The 19449-nt window shown below is 42.6% G+C and overlaps 1 protein-coding gene across 1 annotated transcript in view; it reads right to left on the bottom strand.

Annotated features, from left to right (window-relative positions):
• Positions 1-19182, bottom strand: part of RBM44 (RNA binding motif protein 44) — a 47396-nt gene extending 28214 nt beyond the window's left edge. The window contains exons 1-8 of the mRNA XM_019445397.2: positions 19056-19182; positions 8063-8150; positions 3525-5137; positions 3180-3238; positions 1851-2027; positions 1157-1340; positions 1040-1062; positions 823-907 (exon numbers count right to left, since the gene is read on the bottom strand). Coding sequence (XP_019300942.2) covers positions 823-907; positions 1040-1062; positions 1157-1340; positions 1851-2027; positions 3180-3238; positions 3525-5137; positions 8063-8135 — 2214 coding nt within the window. The 5' untranslated portion in view covers positions 8136-8150; positions 19056-19182. The remainder of the gene's footprint in view (positions 1-822; positions 908-1039; positions 1063-1156; positions 1341-1850; positions 2028-3179; positions 3239-3524; positions 5138-8062; positions 8151-19055) is intronic.
• Between the last annotated feature and the right edge of the window lie 267 nt (positions 19183-19449).

The raw sequence follows: 19449 nt of genomic DNA on the forward strand, positions 1-19449 counted from the left end.
TTGTGGATAACTGAGACTTTTTTTAAACAAGCAGACAATGGAACACATCATTTGCTAAAGTAATTTGCTTTTAATCATGTGTTAATAGAAAAGTATATAACTCAATATTAAGTATTTTACTTTTGGCCTCGAAATGCATCTTTTTATTTAAGACTACCCAAATAATATAACCTCAGGGTTAAGAGCAAAATCAGAAAACAGAAATAAACTTTAGCTTTTCTACGCCATTGCCTCACTTGACAATGGACCAAAACCTGTGTTTCTGTATCACTTCACAATTTGCAGAGTGCTCTCGCACAGACTGCCATCTGACAGACAATTCCTTAGGGGAACAAAAGAGATGAAGAAAACCTACGGAAGGCATTTAGAAACTATTTTTATCAATTCAATAATGAAGGAATTAAACCTCTGCCTGGTCTAAAATGAAGGAGATATTACTTTACCTCCTGAGATACGGGCAACAATTTTTTAGTTTTAACCACCCTGGATCACACTATGATGGTGGCCACACGGCCTGGTCTGCCTGATGCAGTTCAGGTTTACACCTGTCACAGGGAGTCATTAACGTCACTGCCTTCCACCCTCAGAAGTCTCCTGGTTTGACACTAAGTTATATATGGTCACCCCACTGAACATACGCTGCTGACATCGGTCTGATCAGGACATTAAGTTCCTTCGAACCAGTTACATCCCTCAAATGGTAGTACACAAAGTGAGCCGAGTGAAAAGAAAGACGTGAGGGCTTCCGAACATTACAGTTTTCTTTGCTTAAGCCATAAAATTAAAGATTTACCCCGATCAACTACTTTTTAAAAATCTCACTTGAGACGGAGTCTTTTTTAGGCGTGAAGGGACGTCAACATCACATGTACTTTGATTATCTAGTTCAGAATCTGCTCCTGAAAAGCTAAACAGAGAAACACTTCGTGAAGGAATCTGTCAGTGTTCTGAAAAAGAACCAACAGAAAACTGAAAGTTAACCGAATTAAGCAGTTTTTAAGATCTAATGAATTCTACATTGGATGAAACCATAACTTACACGTGTGATTCCTCTTTCATTAGCTGGAAAGAGAGCAAAGGGAAGAACAATCTCTTAGTTTAAGATGTATTCTGTGTAAATGAAGTAAAATCTGAATTCTAAAACACACAAACATACCGCGAAAGCCAAAGTAGAAAAGGTCGATAGTAGCTTCGATTCCACAGACAGCGGGGGCAGCTCCTCCAGCGGCCTGCCCTTGTGTATTCTGTCCTTCAAGCTCTCGTACCTAACCTTCAAGTCTCCCCAAACAGACAGTAGTGCTGATCCTAATTGCTTCTTAGCACAGTTACTCCACAGGTTCCTGTTCAGAAGTTCAATTTACAAAACCACTTAGGCACAGGTCATCCACTGAACACTATTGGATTATGTTACACCCCGAGTTCGAACTCTACCAGATCTATACAGATTTTTTTTCTTCGGAATGGTTAGTAAAAGAAAAGGAACCAAAGAAGATGTTTTTCTAGGGGCGGCACAGCAACCCTCCACATACAGGCTAGAGAGGATGTGGCAGAATGTCACGCAAAACCCTCCAACTGACTTCAGCCATACTTGGGACTTTATGAAACAACAGCAACAGCAACCCGTCAGCTCTATCTTTTGGCCGGACGCCTCCTCCCAACATACGCCGCTGCCTCTCCGCGAAGTCGCAACGTATTCCTTTTGGAAGCCCGCTACCCCCAGGCCAGCTAACAGAACCGGATACGACCTCCCCTCATTCTGCCTTTCGAAAAGAGAAACTAAGGATGCCTTCTGGTGTACATCTAAAGCCTGCGGTAAATTCCCAAGATACAGATCTACAATGAACAATCACCTGCTGAATCCCTCCCTGTTTTCCGTGACAAGCTTGTAAATGTCACTGCAGTGGCGCTGACACATCTGGTAGTGAAGGTGCAGGAGGTGCAGCTCTGCCCTCGCGGCTCTTCGCCTCGCGTCCTCACAGCACCGGGAGGCCGAACCCCTCCCCGCCTCTTCACAAGGCAGAGATTCCCTGGAAAATAAAAGACGGGGTTAGGTCAGATTCCAAACATCTTTCTCCGGTAACGACGCGCCTCTGAAACATTTGAACATTTCTTCCCTTTTCCTGCCAGGCTTCGATCAATTTCTACTATGGACGGAAAGGCCGCACGAACACACCACAGCTTCAGAAGACAAGGATGTCAAGTCGAAGCTAAACATACTCTTTCTAAAAGTCAGAGAAGTAAAAAATTTTCCGATGTACGCTTTCTTTTACCGAAAAAGGATTCCAAAGTAAAGTATCAATTTTATTCATCCATAATCAGAAGACTTTCAACCTAACTCAAGCCTTGACCCACATTTTTTAAAGTTGCGAGCATTCTGGATGGAAACGGTTCTTAAATGCGTTCTCTCTTTCATACAGACGTGATTTACATGTTTATTAATTAAGGGTCATTATCATAAGCAAATATTTTACTGTAAATAGATCAAAAAGCCTCAACTCACTATTATTTTTCGAACGTTAATAGTTCTTGGTTAATAATTCTTCCCTTGCTACTGGTTGTCACTTCCTGCCGTTCTCAACACCTCTGCCATGGGAAATGAGCGCTTCCATTTAATTTTAGAGGACTGGATACCAGATTAAACTCATTAGGAGAACGAAGAATGAAGGAAGGAAAAAGTAAATGACCTCAGAGCATGACAACTAGCTTGGCTTCCGAGAGACCTACCCTTTCCCCTTCAAACCCGCAACGCGGTTCTCCACGGATGCAGAATAAATTACACAATGAATTAAAATCAAGATTAAAATACTCCAGTGAAAGTAGCTATTTACTTCTTCCAATGTGTGAAGGTTTTCATCGGTGCTATTTTGTTTTGGTCTATAGGGGTAGAAAATGAAAGAAAATGGAGTACTTAAATTCACGCAGATTTGGGTAGAATAAATAGAATAAGACGCCGTGAGTTTCTGAAGGAATTACTGAGACTGAATCTTAGTAAGTGAAAAGCTTTAACATTATACGTTATCCTAATATTTATTTGTTCGAAAGCAAATGGCTGAAGCGGATGATCTCTTAAGGTCTTTTTTAGCTATTATTCTATATGGTTAAATACCTTACAAAAAAGCAAATTATCCTTCTGATTCTCTTCCCCATGTATATCTGTTAAGTTTATACATCTGACTTACCTTTCAGGATGTTTCTTTAAGTCTGTGATAGCAGATGTTTTTCTTAATTCCAGGGAATCCTGGAAAACATGTTTTAAAACTAAATTAGAAAGAGATGACAAGCAACATACGTCGTATCTGGAGTTCCCAACTGGTGAAACGTAAAATCCACTTTCTAACTGACTTTGCATCAATAGCTGCCGCCAAAGGCGGCTACAGTTTGGTAGCAATCTGTTCGCCGTTTCCCCTCATCCGGCATTTTCTCACAAAAGCCTCAGAACCCCCATCATAATTTGCTGAATTATAACATACACTGCCTTCATATAAGGTCAAATAAAATTTTCTTATGAGTTACATTGGCTTTACCTTGTTTAGGAGATTTCCATTAGGCTCTGAACTGTCAACTGAGAGAGAGTTCCCCAGGGGTCCTCTGCTCATCGTCACCGGCGGGTCTTCATGATCTCGGCTGTGTGGCCCATCTGTATTACAGGCCACACTTCTGTGTCTCTCACCCGGCCACTCCCCAGGCCGCCTTTTGTTCATCATGGTTATGTCTGTATTGCTTGACGTAGATACCACAGAAGGTCTCGCACTCGTTGCCCTGCTGGTTGTGAAACAAGCCCTAAAGTCAGCGCAAACGTCCACCGTCTGATGAACCGTGACTCTGTCACTTGCCGCATCCATCACCAACTCAGGACGTGTTCCTTCTATGCTGGGAAAACACGAGTTATCTGCGGTGCTGTCATCAGCAGCTTTTAGGGAGATCTCATCCACTGCTTCATGATCTCTGGCTGTAATCCTCGGGGTAGTAACGGAAACATCTAAGGCTGGGTTGGGGGTATTTTGTAGGCTTCTATAATGTGAATATCCACAGGGAGAAATTACTGAATCATCAACAGCAGAGGTCCAGGAAGTCTGACAATCTTGACCGGGTTGGAGTAACACCTGTAAAGCTCTGTCCTCCTGTAATGTGCTAGGATTTCCAAGGTGGTGCAACTTTTGGTTCTCAACGATTTCATTCCCACAAAAATCTTTACTTTCGATTATTTGACATTTCATTTTGCCGACATAGGTTGTAGCTTTTAGTGCTTTCTGAGGGTTCAAGAAACTACTCTTAGATCGAGATTCCCGATTTTCAAGGGGACTGCTCCCTAGTACAATTTCATCAAATACCGTGTGGTACATTAAACTAGTCTCTTGTTCCTTACACATGCCATGCTTTGGTTCGTGATATTCTCTTAACACAACAGAATTCTGAAACTTGGAGCCACGGGGTGCATCTTCTTGTCCATAAACATCAACTGAATCTAAAAAGATGCTAGAATCACTTGCCAACTCGACACGATTACCGTCTAGATGGCTAGCACACTCAGCTTCATAACCCGAATTTCTTAACCCAACAACCTCCAGATCAGGTGTGTTTAATGTTTTCGTCTGGTCAAAAGATACATGAGCACTTATGTGTTCTTGTTCCTCTGCACTATGATACTCCTGCTGGGAGTCCTCGTCGATCTCATGCTTCTGCTCATCTTCGGCAGTTTCTTTATAATCGTCATCTGAAATCTTGCAGGTTCTTTCCAAGCCAATCATCTTAATACCTTGATGCTCCAAAATATCAAAACACACCCCTTCTGTGTTCTGCATTTCAGAATCCAATTCTGAAGTTAAGTGAATGAGACTTTCATTCTTTCGTTCTGACTCGGAAAAATGTATGGAGTATGTTTCATTCAAGAAAGCACAGTCGGCACTGTCTTCGAACTCACTGGACTGTGAGTGAGTGCGCCCTCTGCTGGCGTCCAGGCTCCCAGGACAAGATGGCTCCAGGAAGTCCACTGCGTCAGTACTGCTCACTTCCGTGTCATCAGCTCTTTGATCTGGTGCCAAGGAATCCCAGCCATCGTCAAGAAAAGCCGATCTGGCTTCATTACAACCATTGGAAGAGAAGAACACATTTGCTTTCTTAGGGTTAGAAGGTTCATCTGATTAATAAAAAAAAAAGAAGAAAATGTTGGCAGCAGTAGCATTACAAACTCTTCACACTAGAAGTGACCTCAGACACGATCTGATCAAAGCTCTTCCCAATGTAGGGGTTCTTTTTACATTGCCCATGACAAATATCCCTTATGGTTGCTGCTATGGACTGAATCTTGTCCCCCTCAAAACTTGAATGTTGAAGCCTTGACTCCCAGCGTGACGATAACTGGAGATGGGCCTTTGGGAGGTAATTGGGGCTACATGAGGTCATGAGGATGGGGCCCCCAGGATGGGAGACACACCAGAAAGCTCACTCTCGCCACCGTGTGAGGACACGGCAAGGAGGAGGCCATCCACAAGCCAGGAAGAGAGCCCCTGCCAGAACCTGACTAGGCTGGCACCCTGATTTTGACTTCTACCCTCCAGAACTGCAAAAAAATAAATGTGTGTGGTTCAAGCCACCCAGTCTATGGTAGCTCCAGCTGACTAATAGCCAAGGTTCTTCTAGAACTCTTTCAATGGCAAGGTGTTTACTATTTATTTTTTTTTTTTTTAAATTTTTTTTTTCAACGTTTTTTATTTATTTTTGGGAGAGAGACAGAGCATGAACGGGGGAGGGGCAGAGAGAGAGAGGGAGACACAGAATCGGAAGCAGGCTCCAGGCTCCGAGCCATCAGCCCAGAGCCTGACGCGGGGCTCGAACTCACAGACCGCGAGATCGTGACCTGGCTGAAGTCGGACGCTTAACCGACTGCGCCACCCAGGCGCCCCAAGGTGTTTACTATTTATAAGACAGCCACTCTGTAATCTTTGGGTGGCTCCTAATGACAGCCTCAGGCATTTCAAAAACAAAGGAAAGAAGACACAGGCACCGCACCCAAACACTCATGGCTTCCATAGGGTCACAGATAGGAAACGTACATACGAATGTGACACGGCTGCAGAGTGCCTGCACAGTTGTATTAATGAGCAGGCAAATGCTTGAGAAGAAAGGAGAAGCAACCTTCAGAGAAAACTTTACATTTAAAAAGTGTTTCGAAACAAAATAGTTATTTTAGGCAAATCACTTTTGAAACAAAATAGACGGTTATTTTAGGCAAATCAAACTGCATGGTACAAATTTAGCTACATGACAGAACACAGCATTTTCGGCAAACTGTAAGCCACTCTGTTTGGAGTCGAACAGCTCCATGGAAATGACAGCAGCTATGAGCAGAAGGGGCCTTTCAGGATGTGCTCAGGAGTTCGGCTCTTATTCTAAGGCAACAGACAACTCCTGAAAGCTTCTTAAAAGGGAATGGAAGGAAGTTTGGACACCCCTGGCAACAGTAAGAACGGAGGCTTGAAGGGGGGATGGAGGCACACAGACCAAGTGTACAAGTGGGACTGAGAAGTGCCACAGCTGGCAAGGCCTGGAGGTCCACTGGGAACGGTAGATGACGGAGAGGTAATGGCTTTGAAAATTTTGTTGACTGGGGCGCCGGGGGTGGGGGACGGTGCTCAGTCAGTTAGCGTCCGACTTCGGCTCAGGACATGATCTCAGGGCTCCTGAGGTGGAGCGCCCCCCCCCCCCCCATCGGGCTCTGTGCTGACAGCTCAGAGTCTGGAGCCTATTTCAGATTCTCTGTCTACCTGTCTTTCTGCCCCTCCTGGACTCGCATCTGTCTCGCTCTCTCTCTCAAAAATAAACATTAAAAAGAATTTTAAAAAAATTTTGTTGACTAAGAACATAATCGGAATTACGTTTTCTATCAAGATCCAGTACACATACATACATATGTGCATAAGTGAAACAAAAAGTTTATAGAACAGTAACTACTCTATGCCTGATGTATTTTGCTATTTTCTGCTCTATTTCATATATTTCAAAAAAGCTCGTCACAATCAGCTCAACTGATTTCCTGACTGCCCACCGGGTACCACCTGCTTGAACATCATTCTGAGATAACGCTAAGGTTTACCACGTGGTATTACAGTTGCATGGAAAAACGTGGGGCTAGAGGGACAGGCACTTTGTGAAGAAGAGCAGGGCAAGAGCAAGGTGGGAGGGAGGAGACAACGAGTTCAGTTCCAAGCAAGCAGAGTTGAAGGTGAGGGATAAAACAGCCAGATGTGAATGTCTAGCGAACTATCATAAACACGGGGCTGGAGCCCAGGCCAGCAGGGTGAGCGTCACTGTCACATTCTATGCTTTCCTGCAGGATCTGTATAGGACTTCGTTATGCATTCTGGATACTAATCCTTTGTTTTTTAGATTTATAATATGAGTGACTTTTTCCGAGGTTACTGCTTAGCTTTGAATTTTCTATAAAATCTTGTCACACTGTGGTTTTTAAGATAGCTAAATGGATCGGTCTCTTCTTCTCTGACTTCTGGGTTTTGTCTCGCTGGCTTTCTCTACCACACGATTGCAAAAATATTCTCCTATATTTTATCTGAATTCTGTGTTCTGTGTGTGTGTGCATCTGTGTTGAAACCACATATATTCGTAAGTACATAAAGCTCGGTCGCCCTGCTTCTTCTGCTCTTGTTTCTTGTTTTCTCACGTACCATTACCACAGAAAAAGAAACTCCAGGTCTGTGTGAAGACAACATCTGCCACTTGGGCGGCGAGGTCAACCTGCCCACCTTCCACTCATCCCCCTGCAGGCTACTTCCCGCCAGGAGTTCCTGAAGGCCCGGTCGGACAGAAACCCTCTCTCCTGGCTCACCATTTCTTCCCCGCCTCTGCCCTTTACCTGAGAGCCCCTGTGTGGGCTGCCCACATTCCCCAGAAGTCACCTGGGTTTGCCAAATTAAAACCGTGCCGCATCCCACCTCCTCGCCACAAAGAAGGCTTGAAGACATAGCAACGCCGGAGAACTATCTAGCTCGATTACGTTCGGTCCCTCTCTCCACCTGCAATAAAGCCAGCTGGCCTGGCCCCTCACCTTTCCGGACGTTTCCTCCATTACTGCGGTAGGCTTTACCAGGAGCTATCTGCTTCGCTGCGGCAGCCTGCATCTCCCAAGGATTTGCCTCTAGAAGAGGTGTAAACATTGAACAGACTCGGCATTATATTTAAAAACGCTATCAGAAAATCAAGAATTTGACAAAATGGCAATTATACAGTCAAAGATTCAAAAAGAGGGCTGATAAAACTGGTAGGACATTTGAACAACTTTCATAAAAACGTGAATTGACAGCTACAGAATAGATTCTACTATTTAAAGAGACATGACACATTCTTTTAAAATTTCCAAGAAACATTAAAGATTAAAGGCAAACAATGTATTAGGCCACCCAAAAGTCTTAATCCAAAAAAATGAGTACTAAAGGCTACAGTATGGCCCACTGATGTCAAACCTGGATCAAAAATGTTTCAAAAATGTTACAAATTTTAATAGATCTATTAAAACCCAATTAAATGGTATATCCATAGAATGGAACATCTTTCAGCAACAAAAGGAACAAACCGAGGCAAGCAATCTCCTGGAGTAACCTCAAAAGCACGCCGAATGAAAGAAGTCGGACAAAGATCACACACGATTCCATTTAAGTGAAGCGTACAGAAAAAGCAATTTATAGACACAGGAAGCAGATTAATGGTTGCGTGGGGCAGGGGATGGGAAGAGGAGTTAACTGTAAATGGGTATAAGGGATCTTACTGGAGGGATTAAAATGTTCTAAAGCTGATTTATGGTGTGATGACTGCACCACTTGACGGAGTTTTTAAAACTGTACTTTTGAAATGAGTAAAACAGACCTCAAAAACGCTGTTTTTAAAAGGCACTGACAGGGGCGTCTTGGGTGGCTCAGTTGGTTAAGTGTCTGATTCTTGACTTCGCCTCAAGTCATGATCTCATGGTTCGCGAGATCGAGCCCCGCGTCAGGCTCTGTGCTGACAGCGCGGAGCCTGCTCGGGATTCTCTCTCTCCCTCTCTCTCTGCCCCCTCCCCCACTCGCACACATGTGCTCTCTCTCCCTGTCACAATAAACATTAAAAAAAGAAAAGTCATTGGCAAGGACTCTTTGAATCCAGCTGCCACGTGAGGAAGTCCAAGTTAGTCACTTAACGGGAAGATCAAGGCCCCCCAGGAGCTACATGAATGACCCCAGAAGAGGCCAGCAGAAGAAATGTCCGGCCGACACACAAAATCATCTTGGGACTTCTGGCCCCTAGTTATCTTCACTGTCTATACCCCTAGAAAGCTAAGGTAGCTTCCACAGAATTCTGGTGACCAGGTATTACAAAGGTTCCTGGGAAGTTTGAAGAAAAAACCTGATTTCGTTCTAATTCTCCATGAACTATTTCAATTGGTGACCCTGGACAAATCATCGAGGTTCACTTGTCCTGTGCTACAATGAGAAGACATTACAGTTGAGCTTTGAACAACACGGGGGTTAGGAGCACCGAGCCCCCATGTGTAACCCTGACTCCCCCCGAACTTAACAAAAGCCCACCACTGACTGGAAGCCTTACCAATAATCCGAACAATTGATGAACACATATTTTGTATGTTACATGCACTAAATACTGTATTCTTACCACCAAGTAAGCTACAGAAGAAAAAGTTATTATGAATTTCATAAGGAAATACACATACAGTAGAGTACCATCTAGAAAAAACTCTGCATAAAATATAAACGGTCCCATGCAGTTCAAACACGTGTTGTTCAGGGGTCAGCTGTATAAAGCAGAAGGGCTCACTCCATGGAGACAGGCGATCTAGCTTTGAATCCTGACTTAGCTACTTACTAAGCAGTACAAACTTCAACAAGTGAAAACAAATCGGTGACAATGAGAGCACAGACTTTCTAAATACATGGGACCTGGCCAAAGTTATGACTGAAAGAAGCCACAGCTTTAGATGCTTGTTATTAAGTCAAACTTAACGAACTACGATCATAAGCAGTCAACTCCAGCCTCAGTCCATACAACAGCCAATTCTTGAGCTCAGGATCCCGAGTTCAAGCCCCACGATGGGTACGGAGCCTACTTTAAAAAAAAAAAAAAAAAAAAAAGAGTATAGAAAAGATAGAAAGTACTTAAATCAAAAAAGAATTAGTTAAGACAAAAGCAGAAGTGACTGATTTAAAAAGAGTGAAAAATAATAACTAAAACCAAAAGCTATTCTTTGAAAAAATAAATAAATACCTGACAAATCTGAGAAAGGACTAAGTCACAATGAGAAAAGGAGCATTTTAATAAGAGATTTTTAAAAAAATTTTGGGGGCACCTGGGTGGTTCAGTCAGTTCAGTGTCAGACTCTTGGTTTCAGCCCAGGTTATGGTCTCATGGTTTGTGAGTTTGAGCCCCACACTGGGTTCCACACTGACAGTATGGAGCCTGCTTGGGATTCTCTGTCTCGTCCTCTCTGCCCCTCCCCTGCTCATTCTCTCTCTCTCTCAAATACATAAACTAAAAAAAAAAAGTTATTTTAAAAACTGAGATTGGTGGGGCTCGGGTGGCTCAGTCAGTTAGGTGTCCAACTCTGGCTCAGGCCATGATCTCGCGGTTTGTGGGTTTGAGCCCCGCGTCGGGCACAGTGCCAACAGCTCAGAGCCTGGAGCCTGCTTCGGATTCTGCGTTTCCCTCTCTGCCCCTCCCCTGCTTGCACCCTTGCGCTCTCTCTCAAAAATAAGCAAACTTTTAAAAAGTTAAAAAAAAACCAGATTGCTATACACATCTCTGATGGATAAATGAAAATTTAACCAAAATAGGTAATTTTCTAGGAAAATAATAAAAAACTTAACAGAAAAAGCTGAACAGAAAACCAGTCAGGAAAAAATTTAAAAGGCCATCAAAGATCCATCCTATATCAATTCCTATCAAGCCTACTAAATTCTTTTAAAAAATTTTTTTTAATGTTTATTTATTTTTGAGAGAGACAGAGACAGAGCACAAGCGGGTTAGGGGCAGAGAGGGAGACACAGAAGTAGGCTCCACACTCCGCACTGAGCCCAATGTGGGGCCTGAACTCATGACCCTGAGATCAAGACCTGAGCTGAGATTAAGAGTCGGACACTCAACTGACTGAGCTACTCAGATTCCCCAAAGCCTACTAAATTCTTATTTCATCTGTATAAGCAGGAAAATTCTAGGTCAAGTGAACAAAATTCTCACCTGAGTCATAAAAATAGAGTCCTGACCCCTTAATCAATTCCCAGGCTTGTGCCAGTTTACAGACCCAGAAAACCTTGAATGAAGGGGAATCTGGGTCCTTTTGAGGAAGGACCCCAAAAATACACTAACAAAAATCAAAACCGTTAATCTTTCTCCTAGCCTTTCCCAAAGGGACTTATAGCCTTTTACTAGGCTAACTGTATACTGGAAAAAAGGAAATAATCAGACCTTTCAGGGACTACTGGCTCTGCACGGACACTGATTTTAGGAGACCCAAAATGTCACTGTGGCCCAGCCCTCCAACCAGAGTAGGGACTTACGGAGATCAGATGATCAGTGCAATTTCAGCTTGGGTCCATTTTGTAGTGGGTGCACCGGGTCCCTGAACCCATCCCGTGGCTATTTGCCCAGTTTCAGAACGCACAGTTGGCAAAGACTCCTCACACTGGTTCCCTGACCTATTGAGTAAGGGCTATTACACGGTGGGAAAAGCCAAGTGGAAGGCATCAGAACTGCCTCTACCTAGGAAAAGAAATGGTAAATCCAAGCAATATCACATCCAAAGGGACTGCAGAGATGCGTGTCACCACCAAGGACTCTAGGATTCCCAGATCCCCACTCGATTCTCATATTTGGCAGAAGACACATACATCTTGGAGGTGCCAGTGCGTTTATCATACGCTTAACTAGGTGGTGACTCCAACGGCAAGGGCTCAACCAAATGTGGTTTCATTGCCTGAGCAAGCTAGCACACCTTGCGGTACCTGGTTCGAAGCCACTGACCTGGCAGACGTGTTCCAGGTAGGAAGCCAGGCTACCACAGGGTTCATGCTGTATGTTTTCTTTCCTTAAGAAGTCGCAGTCCCGCACTGCCTGGAAACAGCTGTTTCATACCCGTGGCCTAGTCTTCAAGTTGTTTTATGGCAGCATGATAAATCTAGTCCGTTACTACATCATGGCCAGAATCTTCCACACGCTTGAGAGTACATTTTCTGACTACAGTACAACTAAGAATAATTAAAAGGATAATAATTTCCCAAGTATTTAGAAATTGAACAAAACACTTGTAAATAATTCATGGGCAAAAAAAACCCATATCACAATGGAAATTAGAAAATATTTTAAACTAAATGATGAAAATACAACATATCAAAAGTTGTACTGCTTAGAGGGAAATATATAGCTTTAAGAGCTTATAACAGAAAAGAAAAAAGGTTTAAAATCAATTATCATTTTAAAATATTTATTTATCTTGAGAGAGGAAGAGAGAAAGAGAGCAGGGCAGGGGCAGAGAGAGAGGGAGAGAGAGAATCCCCAACAGGCTTGCATCAGCACAGAGCCTGACACAGGGCTCGATTTCACAGACTATGAGATCGTGACCTGAGTCAAAACCAAGAGTCAGATTCTTAACCAACTGAGCCACCTAGGCACCCCTAACATCAGTTATCTGTCTTAAGAAACTCGAAAAATTAGAACAAATTAAACCCACACAAAACATTTAAGAGCAGACGCAAATTGCCAATATCATACATGATAAAGGAGACATTCTAGAACCTTCAGACATTAAAACAATGGTAAATGCAATGAACAACATTATCTGATAAATTCTACAATTCAGACACATTTCCTTGAAAACTACAACCTTCCAAAACATATATAAGAGAAATAAACAATGTGAATAATCCCATCTCTCTCTCTTTTTTTAATATTTACTTTTGAGAGAGAGAGAGAGAGAGTGTGTGCAAGTGGGGGAGGAAAAGAAAGAGACAGGGAGACACAGAATCCAAAGCAGGCTCTGAGGTGTCAGCACAGAGCTTGACGTGGGACTCAAACTCACAAACCATGAGATCATGACCCGAGCCGAGGTAGGACGCTTAACCGACTGAGCTACCCACACAGAGCCCCCCTTTTTAAATTAATGAATAGTCTTATATCTCTTAAGAAAATTAAGCCTGTAACTAAAAATTTTCCCTCAAAGAAAATTCCAGACGCAGATGGTTTCATTGATGAATTCTACTTGTCTACTAAGGTAGAAATAAAGGCAGAATTCAACTTTGGTAACCAAAGTCCTTTAGAAAAGTGAGGAAGAGGGAAGTCTTCCCAATATGTTTTACAGATCTAGCATAACCTTGTTACCAAACCCTGAGGAACCTGCAAGCAAAAAATAAAAATACCAATAGCACATAGAGTCACATATCCTAAAATAACTTTTTTTGCAAAACAAATCCAGCAACATATGAAGGCCGTCAGTCACTGACCAAAGTTAGGGACTAAAGTAGAAAAATCACGTGGTTCTCTCAGTAGATGCAGAAAAAGAATTTGATTAAACATTTGTCAAAACTCAGAACCTATTCATGGTAAAAGCTCTCAGTAAACCAAAACCAGTAAGGAATTTCCTCAGTCTAATAATGGGTATCTACAGAAAAGCTGAAAGAATAAAAAACCATATGGACAACATGATTGATGGTGAAAAATCGAGTAATTTCTACCAAAAACAAAACATTTGTTCTCTTACCACTTATTTCATGTACTAGAGATATTAGCCATGTAATAAATAAAAGGCATACAGACTGGAGAGGAAAAAAAAAGTTAAACTACTTTATTCACAGACCACATGATAATGCACAGACAAAAGCTAAAAAGATAAAGAAACTACTACAACTAATATGTGAATTTAGCAAGGTTGAAAAATAAAAGGCCAAGTGCATTTCTATATTCTAGCAACAAAGATTTGGAAAATGAAAATTTTAAGAGTATCATTTACAAAAGCATCAAAAAACATGAAAAACTTACTGGTTAAATGTAATGAAAAATGCATAAGACTTTTACGTTGAAACCTACAAAATACTACTGAGAGAAATTAAGGCAGAACTAAATAAAAGGAAAGATATACCATGTTCATGGATCAAGAGACTCAGTATTGTTAAGATCTGTTCTCTACAAATTGAACTACACACTGAACACAATTTCAATCAAAACTGCAGAAGAATTTTTTGGGGGTAGAAGTTGACAAGTTGATTAAAAACTTATATGGAAATGCAACAAACCTATAATAGCCAAAACAATTTAGAAGAAAGTTAAATGACATGTATCTCAAGACTTATTATGAACCTACAGTATTTGCAATGTAGTATGTTAAACTAATAGATTATGAGAGTCCAGAAAGAGAGCCACTTTAGTTTTGAGAAAGGCACTAATTCAATTCAATGTGGAAAGGAAGGTCTGATGCATATTCAGTAAATGGTGCCGACACAACCAGATTTTTGAAGGGAGAAGAAAAATACCTGGACCCCTCCTTTACATCATATATGGTAACAGAGGTGAGGTGGATCATATTTCTGAATGTAAAAATCAAACCTGTAAATTTTCTCAAGGAAATATAGGAGAATACATTCACGACTTTGGGGTAGGCAAAGATTTCTTAGAATATTCTTAGAATACAAAAGGTATTAACTAAAAAGGTGTTAATTTGAACTTCCACAAAATTTCAAAACTGCTGCTCATCAAAAGACACCACTAAAAAAGTGACAGGACAAGACAAAGACTGGAGAAAATATTTACAATTTACATATCCAACAGAGGACCGTTACCCAGATTATGTAAAGAACACACACAAATCGAATTTTAAAAAAAGCTTCACTTGGACATTACTTCACACACATAACATAAGGCATACGGAATGTTCTTAAATGTATGAGAAAGTGCTCAACATCATTAGTCATCAGGGAAGTGCAAATTTAAACCACTAACATACAATTTCACACTCACTAGAATGGCAAAAAAGAAAAAAAAAGAACACTGATTAACACCAAATATTGGTGAGGGTGCAGGCAAACAGGAATTCATAACAACACTGCTAGAGGGAATGCAAATTGTTAAAACTATTTTGAAAAACTGTTTGGAAGTTTCTAATGATGTCAAACATATACCTACCCTCTTACCAGTAAGTTCCATTCCAGTTTCAGGAATGTATACCCTTCTCTAGAGAATCATTCTTAAATAAAAATTCAATATAAAAAAGTAAATAAAATAAAAAATAATATTGAATAAATGTAAAAAAATACATAACGCAATAATGACTGAATCTGTTTGTTAAGTCATATGCTAAGTGTTGAGGATACACAGTTGATTAGTCTCCACCCTTGTGAAACATGATGGACACATAACAAGTGATTTCCAAACATGGGATGGGAGAATGGAGAGGGAGCACATAAATTTTATTATAGGGTCCCTTTTCTCAAACTTGCCCAATATGAGAATCGCTTGGGACACTTTTTAAAAATACACATTCCACAGCTTAATTGGGGCCAAGAAATAATACTCTAGGAAATTTCTATACTCTAGAGATTCGGAAAGACACAAATTGCTATGTGTGACATAAAATGACCTGCCCTAGTCTTAGGGTTAGGGAAGGCCTTCCTGAGGAACTGTCACTGTCGTTTAAACTAAGATCTGAAAGACATGCAAATAGGAGTCTGCTATCATAGTGACTACTATATCAATTTAATATTGATTTTGACATAAAGGATATAATGTCACACACACAAACACATTTGGAATTTTTAAAACTGACAGTTGTATTTAAAAAGCAATAAAAACTAATATTCTAGCCTAGTAAGAGAAATATAACCTACATCTACTTTGAATTTCACAGATAATTAAGTCGACAATATAGCATGGTTGATAAAGGTAAGGGAAATCTTATAAAGAAAGTGACATCTAAGCTAAATCATAAAGGTCACATAGGGGCTAACCACTAAGAAAGAGCATCTCAAAGGGAAAAGAGCATCTCCAGTTAAAAAAAACAAATATGGTGGGGCACCTGGGTGGCTCAGTCGGTTAAGTGTCCGGCTTCGGCTCAGGTCATGATCTCACAGTTTGTGAGTTCGAGCCCCGCGTCGGGCGGGCTCTGTGCTGACAGCTCAGAGCCTGGAGCCTGCTTCACCTTCTGTGTCTCCCTGTCTCTCTGCCCCTTGCCTGCTCATGCTGTGTCTCTCTCTGTCTCAAAAATAAATAAACATTAAAAAAAAAACAAATATGGGATGGCCCCCAGGTAAAGAGGGGTAAAAAGAGGAGACAAGATGATATATTTAATATGTACCAAAGTGAACTCATCATCATTGGTGGTACACTCACTCAACTAGGAACAAAGGAGAAGGAATAATTTTGTATTATTTTTCTTTTGGATGGGAAGCGATGGGAGATGATGAGTTCATTTTATACATAGTAAGTTCTAAGTGCCTGTAACATGTACAAACTGAAATAGATATACAGTTGTGAAGCTTACAGATAATCTGGGCTGGAAGTATTCAACCTCTAATTTCATGTTTCAGAGATTCTTTTTCAGCTAGTAACAGAAAAAAATTGGCCTAATACCAAGAGTTTAGTAGCCTTTTGTTATTTTTACCGCCTTAAGACTGGCTCATGGTTGTTAACCTTTGGGGTTATGGAGTTTCCAAAGATTTGATAAAAATCACACACTTAACTTCCCTGAGAAAATGCACATACACACACATATAATTTAAAGGATTTATGGACTTTATACCACATTTAAAAATTCCTAGTAACTCCTGGCTTACAGGATTTTACTTAAGTCAGTAAAGATCCTACTCTAGGAATTCCAGGTAAATATTTAAAATAAAGAGTAAGACGAACAGAAAGCTAGCTTATCAAAATAACTGACATTACAATACATCAGTGGTTTCTTATTTTTTGCGCTCAGAAAGTCTTCACATTCTTAAAAAGTATTGAGAACCTCAAGGAGTATTTGTTTATGTGGACAGTATCTATTAATACTTACCACATTAGAATTAAAATAGAAAAATCTTCGATATTTATTAACACTAACAAACCCAATACTTAGCATAAGTAACATTTTAAATGTAAAAATGTGTATTTTCAAATATATTAGTAAGAAGGGCATTAACATTTTGCAAATCTCTTTAATATCTGTTTTAGCGAGCTGGGATCTCATTCATATCTGACTCTGCATTCAAATCTTCATTCAATGTGTTGCAGGTTTCATTCTTTTTTTTTTTTATTTTTTTAATTTACATCCAAGACAGCACATAGTGCAACAATGACTTCAGTAGTAGATTCCTTAACGCCCCTTACCAATTTAGCCCATTCCCCTCCCACAACCCCTCCAGTAACCCTGTTTGTTCTCCATATTTAAGAGTCTCTTGTGTTTTGTCCCCCTCCCTATTTTTATATTATTTTTGCTTCCCTTCCCTTATGTTCATCAGTTTCGTATCTTAAAGTCCTCATATGAGTGAAGTCATATGATATCTGCCTTTCTCTGACTAATTTCGCTTAGCATAATACCCTCCAGTTCCATCCATCTAGTTGCAAATGGCAAGATTTCATTCTTCTTGATTGTGCAGGCTTCCTTCTTAAATGTGAACAGATGCCCAACGTCAAAAACTTTGACAAAAAGAAATATTTTAGTACAACAAAAACACTTGTAAATCATTATATCTGAGAAGGGTCTACTACCCATAATATAGAAAGAACTCTCAGAACTCAACAAAAAGACAAGAAAAAGGTTTGAATACACAATTCTCCAAAGATGTACAAATGGCCAATAAACACATGAAAAGATACTCAATATATCAGTATTAGGGAAATGCAAATCAAACCCACAAAAAGATGCTTTATATCCTCTAGGATGGCTATATTATCATTTTTTAAAGCACACACAGAAAATAAGTGTTGGCAAGGGTTTGCAGAAACTGGAAGCCTCATATATTGTTGGTGAGAATGTAAAATGGGGCTGGCAGCTTGAAAAACAATCTGGCAGTTCCTAAATAAGTTAAATACATGCCCACGTGACCCAGCAATTCCACTCCTAGGTATGTACCCATCTTTATTGTGTCCTCCCGGTTCTCATTTCCCAAACGATTCCCTCCCGTGTTTTCAATCCCAGAACCAAGCCAGAACCACAGGACTCTCCCCTGACACCTCCTTCATCCCTACCAGGTCTTGTCACTTTTAACATCCGACACAGCGTCAAGCGCCAACAGACTCCCACACGGACGGCGGCAATAATCTTTCCAAAATGCAAATCTGATCGGCTCAACCTATTGCTTAAAACTCGGCAACAGATGGTTGTTGTTCTTTGGATGAATAAGGACTAAAACTCTGTAGGATCTCCCGCGAGACCCTCCAAGGGCCTGGGCTCTGCGTTAACCTTGGCACCTTGGTCCCAGACACACCTGCCTCCTTCCTGGCACAGGTCTGCCACGTGCATTCCGCGGCCCGCCGCATCCCCCTCCCGGGCGGCCACCCGGAACTCCCGCTCCTGCTTGACCTTCGGGTCCCACCCTAAACGTCCGTTCCGCGGGGTCCCTTCCCCGCCCCCCCCCCCCCCCCCCCCCGCAGCCCGGGAACCGCTGCCAGGCCGGCAAACACCCCACACTTCCGGGGGACTGGTGTCCACCGCCTGTCTCCTTGTCCGGACGCGCCTGCCCGCTGCGAGGGCTCCTCGAGCACGTGTCACACCGATGCACATACGGGTGACTGTCCACCTGCTCGGGGAAAGTAACCGCACCTGTGCGATAGGTCCGGTAACTTCACTCCAGGCCAGGTTTTGGGGTGCAAGTGCGCCTCGGCGCTGGTGAAGCGAGGCTGGGGGCTACGCCCAGGGCTGAATGTAAACGTACCAAATTGGGGGATTCTGGAACGCCCGGGGCCACCCAGGAACGCGCAACCCCCCGGCCTTGGCTGCCAACCCGAGCCCGGCCCCCACCCGGCCCCCGCCCGGCCTCCTGCCTTGGGGCCCGCGGAGGAGCCGCCGCCGGGGACGCCCTCCTTCACACCTCCCGGCCATCAGCAGCGGAGGGACCTCGCCACCACGCCCGACCACCGCTGGACTTCGCTGCTGCGGACCCCCAGGTCCCGGGCCTGTGCCCCGCGTCCACGCCCAGCGCACCTCGGAACCGCGTCGCCGCCGCCGCTGCCGCCGCCGCGCGAGAACGCGACCTCAGCCTCCGACTCCAGGCGAAGCCCGCACCGCGTGCTGCCGCGGGGCCTGTCGGGTAACGGACGCCGGCGGCCCGCCCACCGCCCGGCGGGGGCTCCCATTGGTCGGCGCCGGCAGGGGCGGTGCCGTGATTGGCCCGGAATGTGGGCGGGGAGGCGGGAACAAGGCAGCCGGCTGGCGGTGTGCCAAGGCGAGCGCGGGAGGCGACTGTGGCGCAAGCGGAACCCCTC

This window comes from Panthera pardus, unplaced genomic scaffold (assembly GCF_024362965.1).
Source record: "Panthera pardus isolate Hobbes unplaced genomic scaffold, ASM2436296v1 HiC_scaffold_10, whole genome shotgun sequence".
Lineage (NCBI taxonomy): Eukaryota > Metazoa > Chordata > Mammalia > Carnivora > Felidae > Panthera > Panthera pardus.